This window comes from Helicoverpa armigera, chromosome 18, assembly GCF_030705265.1.
Source record: "Helicoverpa armigera isolate CAAS_96S chromosome 18, ASM3070526v1, whole genome shotgun sequence".
In the NCBI taxonomy this organism is placed as follows: Eukaryota; Metazoa; Arthropoda; class Insecta; order Lepidoptera; family Noctuidae; genus Helicoverpa; species Helicoverpa armigera.
In genome coordinates, this window is record NC_087137.1 from 2,005,081 (window position 1) to 2,026,438 (window position 21,358).

The 21,358-nt window shown below is 36.8% G+C and overlaps 4 protein-coding genes and 1 long non-coding RNA gene across 6 annotated transcripts in view; 2 read left to right on the forward strand and 3 right to left on the reverse strand.

Annotated features, from left to right (window-relative positions):
* Nucleotides 1-1,545: 1,545 nt before the first annotated feature.
* Nucleotides 1,546-3,945, forward strand: LOC110373239 (uncharacterized). Its single transcript, XR_002429362.3, has 3 exons — nucleotides 1,546-1,779; nucleotides 2,410-3,061; nucleotides 3,643-3,945. It is a non-coding gene; the product is annotated as an uncharacterized LOC110373239 (long non-coding RNA).
* A 347-nt stretch (nucleotides 3,946-4,292) lies between these two features.
* LOC110373237 (mitochondrial coenzyme A diphosphatase NUDT8) lies at nucleotides 4,293-4,844 on the reverse strand. The gene has a single exon (XM_021330449.3). It carries the CDS (start codon nucleotides 4,842-4,844, stop codon nucleotides 4,293-4,295), a length of 552 nt encoding a protein of 183 aa, XP_021186124.3.
* Nucleotides 4,845-5,474: 630 nt separating this feature from the next.
* On the reverse strand, nucleotides 5,475-7,356 carry LOC110373236 (mitochondrial coenzyme A diphosphatase NUDT8). Its single transcript, XM_021330448.3, has one exon. It carries the CDS (start codon nucleotides 7,243-7,245, stop codon nucleotides 6,481-6,483), a length of 765 nt encoding a protein of 254 aa, XP_021186123.3. The 5' UTR covers nucleotides 7,246-7,356; the 3' UTR covers nucleotides 5,475-6,480.
* Nucleotides 7,357-7,495: 139 nt separating this feature from the next.
* Nucleotides 7,496-8,477, forward strand: LOC110373238 (mitochondrial coenzyme A diphosphatase NUDT8). Its single transcript, XM_021330450.3, has one exon. It carries the CDS (start codon nucleotides 7,779-7,781, stop codon nucleotides 8,427-8,429), a length of 651 nt encoding a protein of 216 aa, XP_021186125.1. The 5' UTR covers nucleotides 7,496-7,778; the 3' UTR covers nucleotides 8,430-8,477.
* A 219-nt stretch (nucleotides 8,478-8,696) lies between these two features.
* Nucleotides 8,697-21,358, reverse strand: part of LOC110373235 (chloride intracellular channel Clic) — a 39,206-nt gene continuing 26,544 nt past the window's right edge. The window contains exons 2-8 of one of the 2 annotated variants that reach the window (XM_021330446.3): nucleotides 13,597-13,698; nucleotides 13,096-13,260; nucleotides 12,589-12,728; nucleotides 12,146-12,248; nucleotides 11,757-11,867; nucleotides 11,455-11,523; nucleotides 8,697-10,412 (exon numbers count right to left, since the gene is read on the reverse strand). In XM_021330446.3, the coding sequence (XP_021186121.1) occupies nucleotides 10,320-10,412; nucleotides 11,455-11,523; nucleotides 11,757-11,867; nucleotides 12,146-12,248; nucleotides 12,589-12,728; nucleotides 13,096-13,260; nucleotides 13,597-13,698 (783 nt within the window). In that variant the 3' untranslated portion in view covers nucleotides 8,697-10,319. The remainder of the gene's footprint in view (nucleotides 10,413-11,454; nucleotides 11,524-11,756; nucleotides 11,868-12,145; nucleotides 12,249-12,588; nucleotides 12,729-13,095; nucleotides 13,261-13,596; nucleotides 13,699-21,358) is intronic. The other variant, XM_021330447.3, reaches the window with a different exon arrangement.

A 21,358-nucleotide genomic window follows, 5' to 3' on the forward strand; every position in this document is an offset into this window, starting at 1 on the left:
ATTGACGCTATTTGAACAAAAATGTATGACGTTTTTGAGTGGGCACAAATTATGTATCGTCATAATTACAAACTAGAGTCAATAGATTTAAAATTATGTTGATATATTTTTGATAAGACTCCCTTAACCCAGGGTTTTTATTGAATTATTAATGTACACACTATACATATATACAAACTTAAACTACTTATCTTTATACAAAACTAAAAATAAAATACTATATACAAAATGTATATAAACATAAAACATAATATAAAAGAGCATCGATCAGGCGTCGAAGTATTCCTCCGCATCACTGTCCTCCGGAAACGTGCCCAGAAGACTGGCTGCATTGCCACGTTGAATTTAATTTACTCCCTTAACCCTTTGTTGATCTATTGAAAGTGGATCTATTGAAATCTATAAGATTGTTAAGAGGAATGGATTTCCTTGTACTTACGTAAGCACTTGAAAGAAACTTCTTTGGACATAGGGAGTAGGAAGTACCAGGAAATTAAAATAAAATCACTTCGATCCAAAAATAAGGGAGATACCCTGTTAATTTTAGTTATTGAGTCAGATTTTATTATACTACGTGTCTGTGTTACAAATAAGTGCTAGAATATTAGGTATCAGGTAACTTACCTACTGAGTTGGGATAACGGCAGGAGGATGACCGACCATATCGGTTAGTCATCGATATCGTTCGATGGCTTGGTCTAACAGATTTCATAAAGGATATACAAGATTGCATGACATATAGAGTATGAAGTAAATTGTTATGATATGGCGATAAAATGAGGTTTTGTATTACAGGAACGCGTTTATGACGGGGTCCGATTGCAGAAAATTATTTCCATGTTATATTGATAGCTCATTTATACTTAGGTAGGCTAATTTTATCTTCGTGAATGAAGCCGTTAAAATGGGACGCAGGTAAAACTGCTGACAAGTAAATAATAAACGTTCGGACCTTTATCATAAAATGTTCTTAACTAAAATAGTACTAATATCAACTTACAAACATATCTATTATAGAGTATTTCTTTAATTCCTGGCATTGTATTGTAACAATGTTAGGGAAGTATGAATTGGGAAAATGCATGGCATGCGGCATACCTAATAGGTAGCCCGCATTGTCTGTTACCAAAGCAAAAATCCACAGTTGGGAAAGCATCAAATACTTAAGTATTTGGACCACCCGTTAATAATTTTTAGGTTTTAATCTTCGGTGAAGTGATTAAACTTAGGTATACCTAATCTGCTGATAAGTAAACAAAAAAAAGAACATGCTTTTATGTGCTTGATTTAATTAAAGAGCTACAAAAGTTAAGCAATGCCTCTTTTAAAAGGCTCTTCAAATTAAAACCGTTGCTTTTCAAAGAATGGTCATGATCAGTCAAGAATCCTTAGGAAAAAAGACAGACAATGGGCAAATTAATTTTACCCAAGGATATTCATAACAGACCCGCGATTATGACGCAGCTGAGCGGAATAAAAATCACGAATAGGCACAATGGAGACGTACCTTTGTCTCAAGTTTCTGTTTTATTCAAGTTCCATTTACCGCGAGTTAAGGACGATATAAAGGATCACACTTTACGAGTACTTAATTGTCACCTGTTTATTGCTCTTGACGGATTATCAAGAGGAAACGAGCCGATAATACTGGTTCGCGAACAATTAGTACTAAATACGTAGCTATATAAAATACAACGGTGCTTCGTGGAGTACAGTGCAGTCGACAAGTGCAACAGTTACGTACGGTTAATCGATCGATTATTATGGATTACAAAGTTGGTAAGCATACCTACGTTTAATTGACACAGTTTTAAGTTGCATTCACGTTTTGTTACACTTTGTTTTGGTTGAAAATTGTGTGGGGTTTTGCAATGAATTCACTGTTTTTGTTATATGAATCAATTATATTATTGCATTCACATAAATTATATCTGTTAAGTTTACTTTCTTCAAGGATCTCTCGTTAGTCACAAAAGGCTACAAAAAGCTTTTCATAACTACGTAGCTTTTATCGTTGTTTTGATGCACTAATGCATCAGCCAGCAACGGCCAAACAACTGAATTATTAGCTAGATTAAATCACTCATTATTTTAATCACAAAGGTATCTAGCAGGAATAGAAAATAAATAAAACAAACAAACGTTGCTAACGTTTAAATTAATTTAATTTGTAAACTTACTTTTTTATTAAGTACTTAAGTGTTTATTTGCCTCAGTATGTAAGACGAGGTATTTCCCACGCGACGTAGTTTTCTTAAGATTTATTGCGTTTTCCTTAACAAACATGAATGAAGGGAGAACTTAGTATTAATTTTGCCTGACTCATCTTTAAGAACATACATCTTTTGTAACGACACATAGGTGTAACTTTTAAAAGCACGCTCCAAAATAAAACCTTTTCATCCGCAGTGTTTCTCGTGGCTTTGATGCTGACGACCACAATGTGTGTGCCCCGGGCTCCACCATGTCCCTGCCCAAAAATATACCTCCCTGTTTGTGCCAAAGTGGCCAATAAAGAGGTCACATTCAATAGCATGTGCGAATACCAGTGCCAACATGACTTCGTGAAGCATAACGGAGGATCTATGGAACTGCTCTACACGGGTTCACGGTGCCATTAGACTGACTGCTTACAACCTCCTTATGTAGTTTACCTCCTTATTGTTTTCTTTTTAAATATATTTTTTTTAAGTGATAAGTTTTTTTTCTATTATCTTACCTACTAATTCAATAGAATGATAGATACACAAGTAGCCGAAGCCACTTGTGACTCTATCCTCGAGAGTTAAATTCTTACAACTATTAGCCAGACAGCCTTACCTACCTATACGGTGGTACGAACAACCAAGACTAGCCTGTCGTCACGACACACTCGTTTTGCCTGCCGGTTTTTCAAGTCCGTCTATGGTCTCCTATTGAGAAGAGGTAACGAAGGTTTGCACAACACCCAACCTACAAGGCTATTTATGGGAAAGTTAGAAGCACAGTCTGGAAAATGCACCAGGGCTGTAAACTGCACTCATTACTGCAGACCACAGAGTGCAGGTCACTCCTTGCACACGTAAGTATACCTTTACCTACTTATTACCCAAGCACATCCAATTTGAAGGAAATACCTAATTAAGTCCTACACAAATACTTATTGGATCCTCTCTATGTATCTGAAGTACTCATATGTATATTATGATGATGCAATTTTATTTCTGACCAAGCTGGAAGCACTACAATATGTAGGAAACTGAACACAGCTAAGCTACACATAAATAAGCTTTTGTTTGATATTGAACACGCTGACCGACCCACTCTTGAACCAACGGTCAGGGTTATGGCCAGCCATTGATTCATGCATAAGCAATATTAGTTCCATTGAAAGAGAAGTTGTAAATGTGGTACCTGTACCGACATCACTCAATTTACCTATTATTACTAGTACCTAGGGTTAGGTAAGCAGTACACAGAAAACAGATTTCAACCTAAGTACAAGGACCTACTTTCAGCGATCAATTAGCGAAAGGCTAGAACAATGAAGCTTATCATAATGGGATTTAAAACATGCCAACTACAGAGTTCACCCAGTCCCACTTCAGTGGTTTAAGAAACTCCGTTTCGTGAACTGCATTCATATTTTCATTTTTATTCCAGTCTTCATTTTCGTCATCTTATCGGCTTTGCTGACTTCATCGGTGCAAGCCAAATGGCCTGGTTGGACCGAACTGGATTGTTTCTGCACGACCCAGTATGACCCTGTGTGCGCTTCCGACATGAGGAGATACTCAAACTATTGCTACTTTATGTGTAGAGTCGAATACCTGCAACTGAAGGGCCTACCTTCGATTGACTTAGTACCGTGTTTTCAACTGCCACCTGTCCAGGACGTCGTCTAGAGCCGAGCATGTTTTTATCAAATATGTAACATGATGAATTATATAAACGGAATTAAAATTATTCATTTGAGTTTTATTTTAAATGCCAAAGCTGCTGACTCTCAGAACAGTTCCATTAAATGGATACTTACGATAGAAATCAGACATTACGTGAAACATCTGAGATCAGCCGGAAAATCTGCTAGGGGAGCTGACCAACAACGAGGATACCGATACCTATGTAATGTAGCCTATGTTCCGTGGACCAGAGGAACGAGGGTGCATTTCGACCAAAGAACTAGAGCTAGAAAAGAAAAAGAGCATTCTTATCTGATCAGTAACATCAGTAACAGAGAGAGAGAACGTAAGAATGCGCGTGAAATAAAAATCTTCGACTTTGACTTCAGTTTTCGCAACGGTACGTATATTTTATAACTCGACTAATTCATTTATGGTATACTGTTTTCTGAAAAAACCAATGTTGTACAACTCTTTAGGTAAAAAGGTATATAGGAAGCGATGTGTGATCGTCGCCGTGATGCCCCACACTTTGTGTTTGCCGCCGCTGTACACTGGCACCAGAACACCGTTGTGCCTCAGGCTGCCATGATTGTTCCTGTCGCAGAACACTTGCATAGGAATAGTAAATACCTCGTCTACTTCGTCTTCATTTATCACCAGATTATTGATGTCGAAGTTCAGAATCTCGCCAACAACGGGTGTGACTACAACATTAGTTTTGCGAAGCTGAACTTGACCCATCTTGGTCCAAACTTTTAAATCTTTAGGCTGAACGCCTAAATTATCCTCTAATTCACGTATCAGTGAAGCGAATACGTTTTCGTCCTTCTCGAGATTGCCGCCTGGGAATGTTACCTGGCAACTGAAGCGGTTAAAATTGTGCGTCCGCATCGTGTACAGTAGACAAACTTCTCCGTTCTCCACGCACACAGGTATAAACGCTGACGCACCGTATTTCATTCTTTCGCCTCGTAAATTTACTGTCGGCAATCTACTTATATTAGCAATACACTTTTCACGGGAAGAATGGGACAGCAGAGCTGCAGGGGAGAGCCCCAACGCGGCTTTCATACACAAAGGGTTAGACAAACTCGTGAACATTTTACTGGTTTATGGTTTTTTTTGTGGTTATTTCAAATCATTCTTTCATTAAAGTTTTTTCGGGTAGATAAGTTTGTCTAATTTTGTATCAGAATAACGACAATCATAATGACGGTAATGGACGGTAGGACATAACGGTAATGAAAAGTTAAACGTCAAATTGTTCTCTATTAAAAAAGTTTTTACGTAAGATGTTCATAGACTATTGGCAAAAAGAACCAGCCAGCCGGAGCCTGCTAGACTTTCAGTTCACGTTAATGTCGGTACTGCGCCTTATCTCTTTGGTCGTGTTGGATTGCCGTCCCATCGCTTTACGAGAATGAAGGAATAGGGAGTGCACCTATGGCTGTGCAAATGCTTGTACAAATGATGTGGCCAAACCAGGCGGATACGCGAGACAATATCCGCGAGTGTTAAAGCGATTTTGGCGCGAATTTCGATATGCGAGTCTAAAAAGGTGTGTAAAAGTTCAAACAAAAATCAAGTAAGTAATTTGTTAATAAGTATTTAATTAAAAACTATGAAAATTCCTCTATGTGTCCTTATTAAATAATGACAAGATATAAATTATCACATCACCAGAGATATGGATACTTATTCTACAAGTATACAACAGAATATTATCACTTGTCCATGACCACACAAGTTTATAAGTACTTATATTTTATTACCCAGAGAAAGTCTATTTACAGTGAATGTTTGTTGACAATTACTGATATTGAGAATGTCTGTACTGTACAGTATACAGGGATAGTCTCTACAAATTGGCAAGGGCATTATAACATAAGTTGTATAGTATATATAAGTAAATCAATACTGTTTATGGCCAATCAGAGCCAATGTTGAGTAAAGTTATGCTACTGCTGCCAATTACATTACAGATACTTATTGGCAGAGTAACATGCACTTATTATTTTTGTATCAGAGATATTAACTTAAAAATAACAACTTTGGCATGCAGTTTTACTTCTTTGTGGATATTGCTTATTAGCTAGTCACGTATATAATATATAATACCATATATAGATAGTAGTCACCATAGTCTTATCATGTGTAATCACAGAGTAAATTATGTTACTCTTGAAACTATAAGTACACTGAAAGGTTACACGTTACATTGTTTTGTAAAATTATTACATCAGAAAAATATTTCAGAATAATAAATAGGTAAATAAAATATTTATATTTTTCATTAATATACATATACAAAGTTCTTAATTCCAATAAATTATCATTTATGTGTCCAATGCCAATCATAGTTAACCAACATTACATAGTTGTATTGTACTTAATTACATTTTGTGTCCAAAATTTATGACACAATACTACTTACTTATATACAATACTGTCCTTGTGTATATTCCTTGTACTTACTATTCATAAATCTAGTTTTACAGTTTTAAAATAAATTATCGTCACTTAAAATAATAAATAAAAAAATAAATCAATTTTCCTAATGAAACAATTTGGTTCGAAGTCCAATGTGAGTCTATGCTTAAAGTTTTGCAGGCATAAGTTCACTTATTTTGTATTCTTTTCTCAAAAACTCTGGACTATAACATTCACTAGGCAGGAAAGAGTTTAAGAAGAGATGTGTGATTATCCCTGTGATGCCCCACACCCTGTGCTTACCACCATTGAACACTGGGATAACAAAGCCGTTGTATCTAATACAACCATGATTGTTTGTGTCACAGAACACTTTCATAGGAATAGTGAATACATCAGCCACTTCATTTTCATTTGGTACCAATTTGTTTATTTCAAAGTTCTTAATTTCACCAACTACAGGTGTAATCAGGATTTTTTGGTCTCGACCTTGAACTTCAGACATTTTTGTCCAGATTTCTATATCTTTAGCTGGAACGCCTATTTCTTCTTCTGTTTCGCGGAGGGCTGCATCATAAACAGTTTCATTCTTATCCATTTTGCCGCCAGGAAATGATACCTGGCCACTGTGTGAGCTTAAATTTGAAGATCGCAATGTGTACAAAAGACATACTTCCCCATTTTCCACGCATACGGGAACTAAGACAGACGCACTGGATTTTATTTTTCCACTTCTAATATTGAAGGACGGCAGTTCACTTATGCTTGCAATACACCTTTCTTTAGCTGCACTAGATAACAGAGCCCCAGGTGTGAGACTCATGGCTAGTTTATTATAAAGTTTGTAAGCGGGATTCATTAACAAAGTTAATGTATACACTGAGTGTAAAGTCCAACTCACGTTGAAAACCTTGAAGCTATTTAGTATCATACAAGTTATACTTGATATCACAGTGTACTTTGAACATATAGCTTGATATTTTGCAAAGCTGCGAGATGAAAATAATGTCAAATGTCAAAATCTCCAATGACAGCATGCACAGCTGACTGCTGTTAAGATATTTCAGTTATATTTTTACCAGTTCTACATTCAGTGTTTCCGAACGTAGTAGGTACTGACCTACCTTTCCGAGAGACACGAAATTTGAATTATGTAACAATTACTTGATTTAGTTATTTGTATGCGCATGTGTTTTGTTTGAAACGATTAAATTGTATATTTAATGAACCCAATAATTAATGATGCCCGCTGTTGCTGATTAGATACAGAGAACACCAAGTCTGAATCGCCTGAAATGATTGAATGAAAACTGAAAAAATTTAAAACTGTCTAGGAAACTGACAGTCAGTGCCAAATTGAGATTCAAACTTTTACTGAAATGTGACAAAACAAAAAATATAAAATATTTGATTTTGGGCTAGCTACAAAATTATAGTAATAAGTGAGTGATATGTTCCATAGTTATGACTACTAGGGTATCTTTTGGTATACAAAATATATTTTCCTTAGCCTCCCGTGAACGATGTATGACAAATTTCAAAAGGCTGACCACACCAAGGTATGGAAAAATGCCAACGGACACAGCAGCCGTATTAGTGCCGCTTTGTAAAGTGGCAGAGAAACCCTCGTTGCTGTACACAGTTCGTTGTACAAACCTTAGGACTAACAGTGGTGAAGTATCGTTCCCAGGTGGGCCAATCAACCAGGATGACACTCCTGTCCAAACTGCCCTAAGAGAGACATATCAGCAAATAGGATTGCGAGCCGAAAAGATTGATGTGTGGGGCCAGGGGCCTCCGCTTCCTGGCCGCAATAATAAAATAATGATCACTCCTGTGGTAGGCTCTATATCAACACTGGTTCAAGAAGATTTGAACATAAACGTTTCAGAGGTTGCAGAAGTATTTACTGTACCCATCGAGATGTTATGTGAAGCAAAAAATCAATATTATACTCAGTTTAGTAACGGTTTTATCCTGCCAGTTTTCGTCATTGAAGAATACAAAATCTGGGGTATCACTGCGTTCATAACTCACGCATTTTTAGGATCAGCATTGACCAAGGATGTTTATAAAAATGAATGGATGAAGAAGAAAATTGTCATAGATAAATAATACAATGTGGGCGCAGTATACATTTTAAATTATGTCTAAATATTTAATTCCAATAAATAAACATTTTTTTTTTATCAAAAGGTTTTATTATTAAAAAAGCTACTGTTATCACATTGATAGTACACAAATAGAGAAAGTTGTCACACTACACTAAAAGCAAGGCACAAAGCATGATTATTTTAAGTTTGGCAATATTTGAGCAAGATTTTACAAATATGTATACAAAGAGAAAATAAAGGAAATGAAAATTAAATAAAACACAAAACAAAAAAATATTATTATCCAGGTTTATTCCTTAACATTTACATTATAATCTAGTAAATTATTATTTTATACATTGTCCAATCGACATGCTGGTCGTCTCTCGCCCTTGTCTCTGTTGTGTTCTATGTCTAGTTGTGTGTTGAATTTGCAAAGTTTGTTGATAATAAAACTTTATAGTGACCTATTTTGTTTTTTAAATTCTTAAAGTATAAATATCCCTCAAAAATGAGAAGCCAAATGTCTATTATTTAAATAGGTGGTCCAACTTAAAGCCTCACTTCTAACGTTCTATTGTAAGGTCGTAAATATAATTAAAATATAAACAAGAAACACAAGGAACTGAAAATGTAAACAAAACAAAATAAGTACATTCTTATGACAAAAAATATACCTTTATTCACAAGGTAACGTAACATAAGGCAGGCAAGAGCGCTCACGTCAATGTTTGTAATCATTAGATGAAATAGATGTTTAAAACGACAGCAACAATAAGGCAGAGGCATTAAAATCAAAATGGCGGTGAAACTGATCTCATTAAATCTATAAATTAATCTATAGGAGTCCAAAATGAACAAAAACAATCGAATACTGTGAAGCAACCTTACAACTATTGTGAATATAATACAACAACACATCCTGGGCATTTATTCGTTGTGTTTGAACACTGAAACTATACTAAACTAAATAAAAAAAAAAACTTGTAAAATTATTATTTTTCATATACAGACAAAGGTACACTGCAATTTGTAAAGATTGATGCAACATGGTTAAAAATTCCACATTTCAATTTGTTCATCTCCTCTGCCAAATACACTTACATCAATATAATAAAAAATGCACATTCAAAATGTTTCAAGACCACTCCAAGCTATTTTATCCAAATAATAATGGCCACAATAACTTCTTACAATTTGCAAATCATAAAAATAAAATATATAGGTGATCCGCTGAAGGTGTCACAAAGTTAACATGGTTTTTGCTATAAAATAATGTCCAAATATATAATAAATAATTCACAATATCCTAAGCTTTCCTCAACATGTATTCATAAAACTTAATTCCGATTGCACCAAACCATACATACAATCTCATAGATTTTAAATCTACTGATAGAGCAATACTAAAAAAATGAATTTAATACAAAAATATAATTCCTCATGTGTTTTGTCAGCACCTTACATGGCATTAATCTCTTTGTGTCCAAAAAAGTGTTATTAAAATTGTAAAGATGACTAATGTCAAGAGGCACTTTGTCGCTAACGTAATGGCGTGGTTTTGGCGAGTCGGGCGTCGGATGGAAGGAATCAGTATCACGCTGAATTATACAGTCTCGGCACTGCGTCGCACATTACCCTTACTTGTCACCCTTAGCCGACCACACGGGTAAAGAGGTTGGACGATACCGCAACCTTTGTCAAACTATCACATGGAAGGATCACAACTTTGAATATAGAACATGGAGGGGGAAGTAATCAAGTTACATTATACGGCGTATAGGATATTGGGCTCTTTACCGTGTGGTCTCCGATACATATTATGCTGTTGAATTTAGTCTCGTTGTGTGGCGATGGTATAATTTGGAAGAGTAGACCGCCTACTGTTGTACCGTGGCACGTGCCGGCCGAGTTACTCGGCGTTACTGTTCTCGCTCACGTCGATGGGGATTGACGTCGTGAACGTCGGCGTCTCGAGTTCTTCGTGTTTCTTCATTTTCAGCGCCTGTAATTATATTATTTTTATTAGCATTTTGTTATATGAATGCATATCAACATTTTATGGCGAACATAGGTGGGCAAAATAATGAATAGCAAAATATCAAAATTATTTTCTTAGGCGCATGGATATTGTTAGGAGAATCAATTTTTTGAATTTGCCAAAATAGCTGAACCAACTTCAAATATTGCTTATTGGTTCTTCAAAAGTTTGCAAAAGTAAAAAAAAATGCTTTTATGTTAGGCTCTTGAAAAAAGTTCTTATTCGTTGTTCAAGAAGTTGCTCTTAATGTTAATGCAGCATTATAAAATTACTAGATTAAAAAAAGTACAACAAACAGATACCACAACCTGCCACACACCGTCACAGCGAAAACAAAACGCTACACTAATCACCAGTTTTGGAAGATTAATCACCGATTAAAATAAATAAAATGTTCGCAAATAATCTTCCAAAAAACTGGTGACAAGACCATGAAGTATGTAAGTTCAGTATCGAAATGGAAACGAACCTGATTTCATTATTTTATATACAAAAAATCAGGCTCTTGGCGCAATTTTCACTATTTTCAAGTAACACTTAAAAAAATGTTAGCCGGGTATAAATCAATTTTAGGTGGATGTAGGTCCAGGGGTAAAGAACAAACCCCAATTACATACTTACTCTTTTGATACCAATTTTTCCAATTTATATCCTTTCATATTCATAGTTTATAAGCCTTGAAAGTAGGGAAAATAAAACAGAATGAAATGCAACCGAGAAAGAATGGCTCTCGTTATTATCAGCAATGAAATTGTTATGGTTAAAAATCGACTAACGACTCCTATTACAGAGAAATTTTAGTCGATTTTCGTGGCCCCAAGACTGCGTACCGAACAGCGAGAGTACCGTCGAGAAAAATATTAAAGAAGTATTTAGCGATTGCGTTTTTACATATGGCGTGCGTCTGACAATAATGCGAGTATGTTTTGTATACCGAATGATTTAGGGATGTGACCAAACAATGCGATGTTATAGTGACGTCACGTTAGGACACCCGCGAACGTACCACATCCGTCGGTATCTCTTTCCGTTGCAGTGTGGGCGTCGGCGACAGCACCAAACCTTTCGTCGACAACTGAAGGCGACAGTAACACGATAGATAGAGAGAATAGAAGAACCCAAATTACATAGATAGACGTCGTATTTAATATACGACCAAATATAATAAAAGTACACATATATTTTGAGGTTAAAGTAACCTAATTGATTTTAAAAATATTGGTTTTTGTCCCATAGAGTAGGATAGAAGGCCCCGATAGTATTGTATATGGCAACACTGGGTTTATATGACGTAAGAAGTAATGTTACCTGCTGCAGTTTATAATGATTGATGATGTCTTGGTCGGCGGGGCAGCTTTGTGTGAACGCGTCCAACTGGTACATGTGGTACATGTAACGCCAGAGGGCGCGGAAACTCGTCTGGAAACGAAAATAAATAAAGTTATTTATTTTCCCTAAAATGATCAGTTCTATAATAATTTGATATGAAACACTTTAGAGAAATAATGCAAAATAATTAAAATAGTATGCTGTAAGACTATACTGGCTGAAAATGTTTACAGAGTTTCTAGCCAGTTGGCTTGGGTTCACCTAGCTACTACAATAACTTGTGTGAAGTCTCACTGACAGCTGACAGCTTGTAAACCTATTGAACATAATAATTTTGAGTTCACTCAGTAAAATGTTGTAAAACGTACCGGTATCTCGAAGTCGACGAAGTACTTGCCAGCGACGCGGATATGCTGCAGCCGGGGCATCAGCTCGCAGTCGAAACAGCACATTGTGTCGCCTGTTAAGAACCTGCAACACCAACAGACATTGTTCAAGAGATTTGGAAGTAGAGAGAAACACACTACCACTGGCTGGATACCGCTGTGTTTAAGAGAGCTGGTCCTTAATATATTATTTATCTGCATTAATCATTTATTTTGCAGGAATACCATTTCTGTAATGGGTGAGATTCTTATTCATCTGTGGAACAATGAAAACAGGCTACATGTGCAGTTTTGTACAAACATTCGGCCATAACAGCCAAAATTAAGCTCACATTTGCATATTAAACTCCTCACACACCATACATATGGCCAAAGCAAAACAATCCATACAGTCCCTACAATGCAAGTAATAAGGCACACATTACCTAGTCCCCCTGCGTTCCAGAAGGCCGTCAATACGTCCGAGGTGCGCGCGCAACGCCGCCGACTTCTGTTCGTCTTTGCGTACCAGCACCAGCTTCAGCTTCGAGTACAGGTTCTCGATCAGTGATGCCACTTCCTTGTCCTGATGAAGAAGAATAGTTTTAGTACAGACCCTTTAGTAACGTCATGAAGGTAAAGCTATATGATCCTATACATAGGATCGGCCAAAGAAGCTTTGCCGGGAAGATAATTATTCAAAGGCCTCTTGTATAGGAAGCTTCAGTCTATTGCTTCCATAATCAAACAGAACAGTGCAAAGCAAATTGCGTCCTTTGAGGTTCAAGTGGAATATTCATTGGACATTCTCCACGATCATGTTGGATTACTGTCCAAAATGTGGTCAAAAGATCATCTTTCAGAAACGATGAGGTATTTTTCTGCTAAATGGAGAATCCAATTTTTACTTTATTACTATTAATCCAATTTTTACCTTGGTTGGGATGTTTTACCTGTACAAATAAGTTGTGGCCACCCGGTACGGACTTCATGATGTGCCGTTCGATCTTTTCGTTCTCCAGTATCGCGAGTCCGTTGTCGATCAGTATGGGCGGGTGCGTGGCTTCGAAGTTGGTGCGGAAGTCTGGAGGCGGCTTCTGCATGTCTACTGTTGTCACCTGAAATTCGCAGTCCAGAAATTTCATGAACATGTATTGGAAACCCCTAATAATCGAAAGAACTCAAAAAATACTTTATCAAAGATGGAATTCAAAGATTCTTGGAACTGTTTGTGTTATCTCAAGATAAGTAGTTCCGGGGGTTTCGTAATTATCAATATAAGTTATTACTGATGCATCTATGAACACAACAGCCTTGCGTCATTAGCAGGTGTGGTGATAACTTATACAACTACAATACGGATATTCCCGTCAGGTCTTTGATGGGAAATATCTAAGTAACGAAACTGTTAGGCATATACAGGTTCATATAAGATTTTAGAAGTCAAAACATACCTTTAGGCTGATGGTCTTGAGCTCAGCTAACAGGTACAGGTCCATGAAGTACTCCTGGCAGAAGAGGCACGCACCCTTCCGTCGCCCGTCAATCGTCGATGCCTGTAATTGAAAAGAAAAACATATTGTTAGAGTTAGATTATCAAAAACAAGTAGTGTGCATATTGTACATAGCTGCTGATTCGACAGATTGGACGGGAGTCCTAAAAGTAAATCGCCGTCTCTCAGAAAGTTTTTTGGAAAGGAGCATAAACACATAGGAAATGTTAATGGATGGGCATTTTAGAAGTTTTCGGGTTTGAGTTTTTTTGTAAGAACAAATTGTTGTTACACGCTCTTGCCCATTCTTCTAAGAAGTCATCGGTCACAATTGGACGACCGCGCATGACGCATATCCATACAAGTGTTATGTTCGATAGTTTAATAGAACAAACCACTCCAAAGGTTGTTTTCATAACTATTATTAAACTCTTATTAAAACAATTGAGAAGAATGGTAAGGTTATTAGATAACTTTGGTGTTAGTCTAAACTGAAATTGTGACCTGTTCTTTTGAGCTGAGTCAGATATACGGCTGAGATTCTACGGACTTAACTTCTTTTATGTTCTTAAGTCTTTTATGGAAGAACTAATAATAATCAGAGAGTTATATTCTTCTGACGGGATACAGTCTAGGTCTGCGTCAACTGATTCGGTACCACATCGGAAGATGAAATCAAGAATACTGTGTCTTATTTACTCCAAGAATCATAACCATAGCTGTCAAGCCCGTTCACAAAATGATTCAAACGCAAACACGGAAAATACGCCGTGTTTATGTTAAAATGTTAATTACCACGTTTTGGGTCAGCAGTTATTTAATAATTTTCTACGAATAACATTTCATTTTTACATAATGCCGAGGAATGTGGCATTTCTTTAGTTAGAGTAATATTTAATATGGCCAAGTTTATACATATTTTTAATTAGACTTGCTAATCAGTAATGAGCTAGTTACGTTTGTTTGTTGTGAAATAAGAACTAAGTAATGCAATCATTATGCAAGGAGACTGTTATAATTGACGCTTATGGTCTCTCATAGTTTTATTTACCTTTTGAAAATGTGTTTACCTTGGGACATTAAAAAGACCAAAATTACTATTCATGCTTTTACTGGCCGAACGGTCTCTTACCGTTACAAAATCGAAATGCATGCGGTTTGGTCATTCTTTGAAAGCCGAGTGACAGTTAGAAAACTGGTATTTTATCCAAAAATGCATGGACATATTAATTGCTGATTCTGCTATGTTTAAGTTTTGCAAGATCCTTATACTCACTGTCCTATTTTAAGTAGCCGTAAGTATCCTTATCTGGTGTATTTTAATCCTCGTCCACACAAAATGAGTCAAGCTGTTGACTCGATTGCCTCAAACAGATTAGACGCTCAAAGTTGACACACATTACGTTTACGTACATTTTAGTACTTTAACGGCCTCGTTTTGTAGTTCGGCATGCAACATTAACTGATATTTTACAACCGACTAGGGGTTACATAATGTTTATACGTTCTAACGGATGCAAGAAATATTTGCGATGCCTGTTTGACGCCGGCAGTTGACAACCTTTGACCTGAGGCGTATTTGGAGAACAAAGTTTGTTTTAATGCTAAGGCAATCCATTGTTGCATAGTGTTCCAAACCTAACAGTTTAGGGTCATTGTCTCCTATCCACACAAGCACTAACACAGTCTAGACGGGAAACCCCTCTGAGAAAGAACGAGTTTAGAAACGAAATAAAAAATGTAGACGAAAAGCGGAGCTATAGAAATTCGAACACAAATTGATACTGATACTGCAAATCTGCCTAAACATTTTCTTCAACATCGATAATTTCTCCAGTTTCAACCACTCAATTGCCATTCGAATAAGGTGCAGAGAATCGAAATTGGCACAGCTTTATACAGCTGTAGTGGATTTCTTCACGATTAATATTGGCAGTTTCTATTATGATGCCAATTCTATTAGTGACTGTCACGCTCTTTGCAGACACGAATCCACGTACAAACAAGGTATTTGTATAGGGCTATTTATCGACTTTGTACGGTATATTACATTTTCAATTTATTGAAGGACTTTGGAAATATATTTTGTTGTATTCCCATCATCTAACATAACCCATTTTTAAGATCAGAAATCATTTAAACATAACCTGATCAGAAAGGAGTTTCAAAACTTTTATTGACGATCCAAGATCCTTTTGGAGTCTTTTGTGTCCCGGAGCTGAATTATCTTCCATGAAATGTTAACCTTAAAAACATGTTTCTGTCTATGCAATTAATTACCTGAGCAAGGCAACATATTGTTCGAACTTTGTATTCACGTGAACATATTGTTTCTCAATACCGCGTTTAAGATAGAATCCTTCTTGGTGAATATTCATGAGTTTCATTGTCAGCAAACGCCTACAGCGTGTCATATTGTCTGTTTGTTTGTACAACTCTCGATTTCCACAAGGACGAACATGTTCTGTGACAGTTAATCATTAATATTGAAATCTTACACGTGATTGCTACAGAACTCATAATACGAACTTTGCGGTGTAGCTACTACCACTATTGTTACAGATTTCAAATCAATCACTATTTGCCATGGTAGTAGTAGTATATTGCAAATCCTGCAATTGAACAACACATCTAAGAACTCTGCAGCAGAATTATATGCATCGAAAGAAGTTAAGGGATCTCCTCATCATAACACTACACCCGTAAAACTAAAATCTGTTCAAGTACGTTTCAGTCACCCATGGTCCCTTTCCCTTTGCTTTCCAGCCTTTAAGCAATGTTTTCTTTGTTATTTTTCAACACTTGCGTGGCCTACTCGCCTACGTTATTCGAAAGCTCATTGTTGCAAGTTGCATGACTCATCGTGACGATTTGAGGTCGAAGGGCTTTGAGTAGCGTTATTTCTACCCACTTTCTATGCTAAACACTGAACAGATTGTTCCGTTGTAGCATGGTAGATTATGACTTTACATTGAGAGCGTTATGGCGGAGTTCTCAAAGCAAAGCATCTAAATGCAGTCCTGTAACATCTTCGTAATGCTATGGAATTATGTCAACAATATAAAACCTTTATTGCTTACATCTTGCAATGATCTAAACATAAAATTATCCGCACTATCATTTTATGCAGAAAATGGTTTTACCCTTCACGTTATACCAGCTCGACAATAAAATGCACATAAATACGTAACACTTACTTTCCTTTCAAACAATGCCACAATAAATCTTATTTTCTATTGTTAGAAGGAGATGGCAATACGTTTCTAAGTACGTCTTCAGTTACGGCTGTCACGGTCAACTGGCCGAAGCTATATTTCATATTTTACGACAGGGACATGTAAATAATATGTTATTCATGTAACATCGTGGTATGAGACAAAATGCTACAGTGACAAGATAATGGTAAACGTTTAGAAAGACCGAGGCTCCGTTATGCGTGTAGGGCGACCATCATTGCGACATTTTCAGGATACTCGATAATCTTCCCCTGAATTTTAAGAAAAATTTTGCGTAAACTGGAAAGACATGTAACTTCTAAGCTATACTTTTTATAATGAAAGATTAATTGTTTACCTTAGAACCAGAATCTTTTAAGATGGAAAAGTTATTTACTTTGATGATTGTGCAAGTATCAAAATTGTCTACAGAGATTAACCTAGAAAAACATGAATAAAGTGCCTGCATAGAATGTGTCATGGACACAACGATGGTGGTGTCATTAGCTGGTGGAGTGGAATAGAAACTTGGTGGAGCAATGGTGCGTAACGCGGCTACGTCACGGAGCCGCTCGCGCATACACCATTGCAGAACAATGTGCTCCCAACTTAAACAACCCAGATATCAATATAGGGCTAATTATAATAATGATATTGTTTCATTAGCATGCGTCAGAAAGTTATAATAGTGAAGATCTTCAAAATATCCCTCGATATACCGATAGGTATTGAGCTGAAATCACGGCTTCGTGGAATAATGAGTTTTCTAATTCAGGTAACGATGAGAGAAATCAGAAAATGTGACTATAATCACAAAGATTTCGTAATTTGAAGAAAAGCCGCATTTACTTGCGGCTTTACACAAACAAACAATAGCATTCAAAAAAGTGTAAGTATAATAACACTAAATAGTCAGTTAATGTTCAACGGAGTGTATCTAACACACATATTTGAGCAATAAAATTTATAATATAAGAGCAACTTTCCAGCGGCGATGCATGAGATAATATGGCGGAAGACGAAACACCCTCGCCTGCAATCAAATGTATCGCTATTATGAATAATACAACAATTTCATACGACATTAGAACAATATTCAAATGAGTTTCGGAATGAAAGTTAATGGCACCCTGCATACGCTTTGATGTACACAGTTTATGCCAACTTAATGATTTAAAGTTAGTTGCTTACATCGCAACGTAATAAGCACGTAATGACTGACAAATTATTTACATTCATTAAAAATATGCGAAACTAAACGGAACCTTGGTTACAAACATCTCAATGAATCTCTCAGACGAAGCTACTCGAACAGTTGCAAAAACTTATTAGAACGACACGTAGTAACAGTGGTCAACGATGCACGACGCGTCATACGGAGAAGACAGGCTGAAAACAAAATAAATTACAACGCCAAATTACAACATTCTAGTTAAACACGATAGGATAAGTATTGTACTGGCGTACGATATGTAACCAACCAGGCGTGACAAACAAACATCAGAGTCAACGACATCACCCGAACATATAAGGCACTTTCAGTTTCGTGAAATCGAAAGCGGCACATACATCTCCCGCACACTGCAAGACGCGCCATTTTTGCCAAGATGGCGGCGAAAAAACTTGATAATCCGTCACGCCCCGCGCGCCGGCGCATCCAGCGGCCATCAATTTGTCAATTGCAGCAGTTTGCTGCTGCGTTCCGTCTTCATGTTGTATTCGAGCGATTGATAGTCGGCAAGGTAACATGGATTTTGTCATAGCGTGCTGGCAGCAGTGCGCTAATATTTTAAGTAACGATGCAACAGCGGTGCAATGCTGAATGTATAATTTCAACATTCAATACAGTTAGTCGGACTACGATAAACCAGTCGTCTAATGCTGTCTGAATCACTAACTAAGCCCTAGGGAAGTGCAGTGACCCGCGACAGTGAAATGCAACCAGCACCTGACCACGAACCAGCCTTGGTCAGCGTCGTGAAAGTGTACCTGCCTCTCTAATTACTCTCGTCTTGCCTTACATAGAACTAGATTCCCTTAGAAAATAAGGTAATAAATAAGTAGATAAAAAGGAAATGAGAAACCGACAGTGAGGAACTTAGAAGGAATTTTGTGAGCTGATACAATCTTTATCCAGTCAAATTTTACAACAATCTTAATCGCGTGTAGATTAGCAGTATAGTTGTTATGTGTGGCTTCGTTAAAGTGAAATTTTCCGAAGCAGTCCGCATTGCTCCTGTCAGGTGCGGGCACACTTCCGCGTGATTTAAACGCGTCGAATAATTTACTTATTGTCCATTACTCTCACTAAGTTGTTTTCCTAAAATAGACACTTGAATTCCCCTTTGGGTGTTGTGGAGGGTTGCCATTATTATTTCGGGTGATGAATGGACTTGATCCTGAAATACATAAGCAATTTGGACGTGAGCCAAAAAAGGGGCGTTAAGGTTCAAAGCACATATGTAGTAACAAAATCTAGTTTTGACAAAAATGGTCATACAACAGTAATAAACGGGGTCAACAAAAAAGTTTATAGGTCCGGAAACACGAGGGTGCGGCGACTTGCACAATACGTCGCCATCCGGTGTTGCTTTCAGCAGAGCTACGAGCCACAATGCATATGCACTCGACTATCTGGCCGATCCTCGTCAAGGCTCATATCTGCACGTTCGCGATAAAAACACTGCTTACAACTCATTCGATTTGGAACACGTACTGTAACAGTAATTCCCTTGCTCGAACAACAATCTAATTAAGAATGACTCAGGTTGAATAAGGAATGAAATGGGTGTTTTAAAATTCTGATCGTGCGGCGTGTACCACTTCTTTGCCTAACGGTATGCAATAAAGATTCTGAAGGTTAAGGAGCAACGTCCAACGAGGTGGAAGATAGAGTCTCCAATATTTTAGTGTTTATTTTTAGTAAACTGGAAATATTTAGCTACGATAGATATAAAAGCCAGTTTATTGCGGAATAACAGTATAAATAATAGCTGTTTAACGATGTATTTAAATTAAAATATCTATGAGTTTTCTACAGTTGCAGCTGCATTTGATACAGTATTTACTAATCTAGATATTATAGCATTGTTAGCCATCGCTTTGGCTGTGCAGTGCAGGCTTTGAGGAATCTCTGTCTAGGTTGCATCCAGCAAGAATTCTCAATAGCTTTATCCCGGATTTTTACACGGGGCTATTCAATGTAACTAAGCTGTAACCAGAACTGGCTGTTGCCTTGTTAAGGACGTGTCCTGGTCACATGAAGAAATTAGATTTTTATGTTTGGCGTTAACATTGATGAACATTTAAAGGCAGAATCTTTGAGAATAATATGAACATTATGCTAAAGTTTTTTTAAACTTCGCTAAGTAGTTTACAGTTTTTTGTCCTACTAGGAGTCATAGATTCATGACCAAACTTACAACAGATGGCCTTTAAAATGTTTACACAATGAGATTTCCCGCTTGTATACGTATTAAAATGTGGTGATCTCAGACTTTTATAAGTATTCATACTTTAGCTATTACAATGACATCATATCCTTGTCTGAACCGTCACTACGTAAGGTTAAAATTTATTATAAGGTTCATAGATCAAGAGCTGTCATTGTTTGTATTGGGTAAACTCTGACATTGAAATATCCATGGATTGATGTTTCGCGTTATTGATAAATTAAAGTTTTGTTATATACCTTCAATTTATGAAATACGAAAAGCACACTCTACGAGCTCTTAAAGCAGCTCAATAAAGACGCTTTAAACTTGTTAAACTATCTAAGAATTCCTGCACCATATTTGCTGGTAAAGATCAACAGCATCGTGCTCAAATTGCAAAACGATTGAACTTTAAAAAGTGATTTTGTAGAATGCAGCGTAACGAATGGATCAAAGCGACGCTTATTCTTCAATTTGAGCACGTAATGTGCATATTCTCTTCTGCAATACATTGGCTAATAGTTAGAAAGGGCAGTGTTACGACCCGTAACCTAGCCTCGTCAGCTGATCGGAGAGAGGACGTTGTGAAACATGCAAAGGACAACTTCTTACTGCACGACTGTTTAGCATGCCCCCAACTACAGACTCACGACTAACATTTTGCGAAACTAATTAAGATCAGGACGAATACGAACGACTGGTATAAATGCGAACTGTGAACCGCCTTTTTATGGATAAACTATAACTATGAAATGCGTAGAAATGTAATAAGCTCGATCATTAAAATAAACCATCAAGCAGAAGAAATGTTCTGTTTTACGACATGGAGCATCTAATTAAAAGTAAAAAGAAAACAACAAAAGCTTTTTTGATTCGATGGTATTTCAGTTATCAGATAGATGGAATCATAATAACATATCTTAGGGGAAGACAGGTGAAGCCGATATAAACGCCATTATTATAACAGGTAGTAAATTATATAAAAATACTAAACTTGTACTAAATTCTAAAGGACTGGCGACTAGAAGCACTCGTCTGTGGCCATAAAGATGGCTTTCCATAGATGGAATACTG

Coding starts and splice junctions, on each gene's coding strand:
- LOC110373237 (XM_021330449.3), bottom strand. CDS start 4,844: ATGAAATACGGTGCGTCAGCGTTTATACCTGTGTGCGTGGAGAACGGA.
- LOC110373236 (XM_021330448.3), bottom strand. CDS start 7,245: ATGATACTAAATAGCTTCAAGGTTTTCAACGTGAGTTGGACTTTACAC.
- LOC110373238 (XM_021330450.3), top strand. CDS start 7,779: ATGACTACTAGGGTATCTTTTGGTATACAAAATATATTTTCCTTAGCC.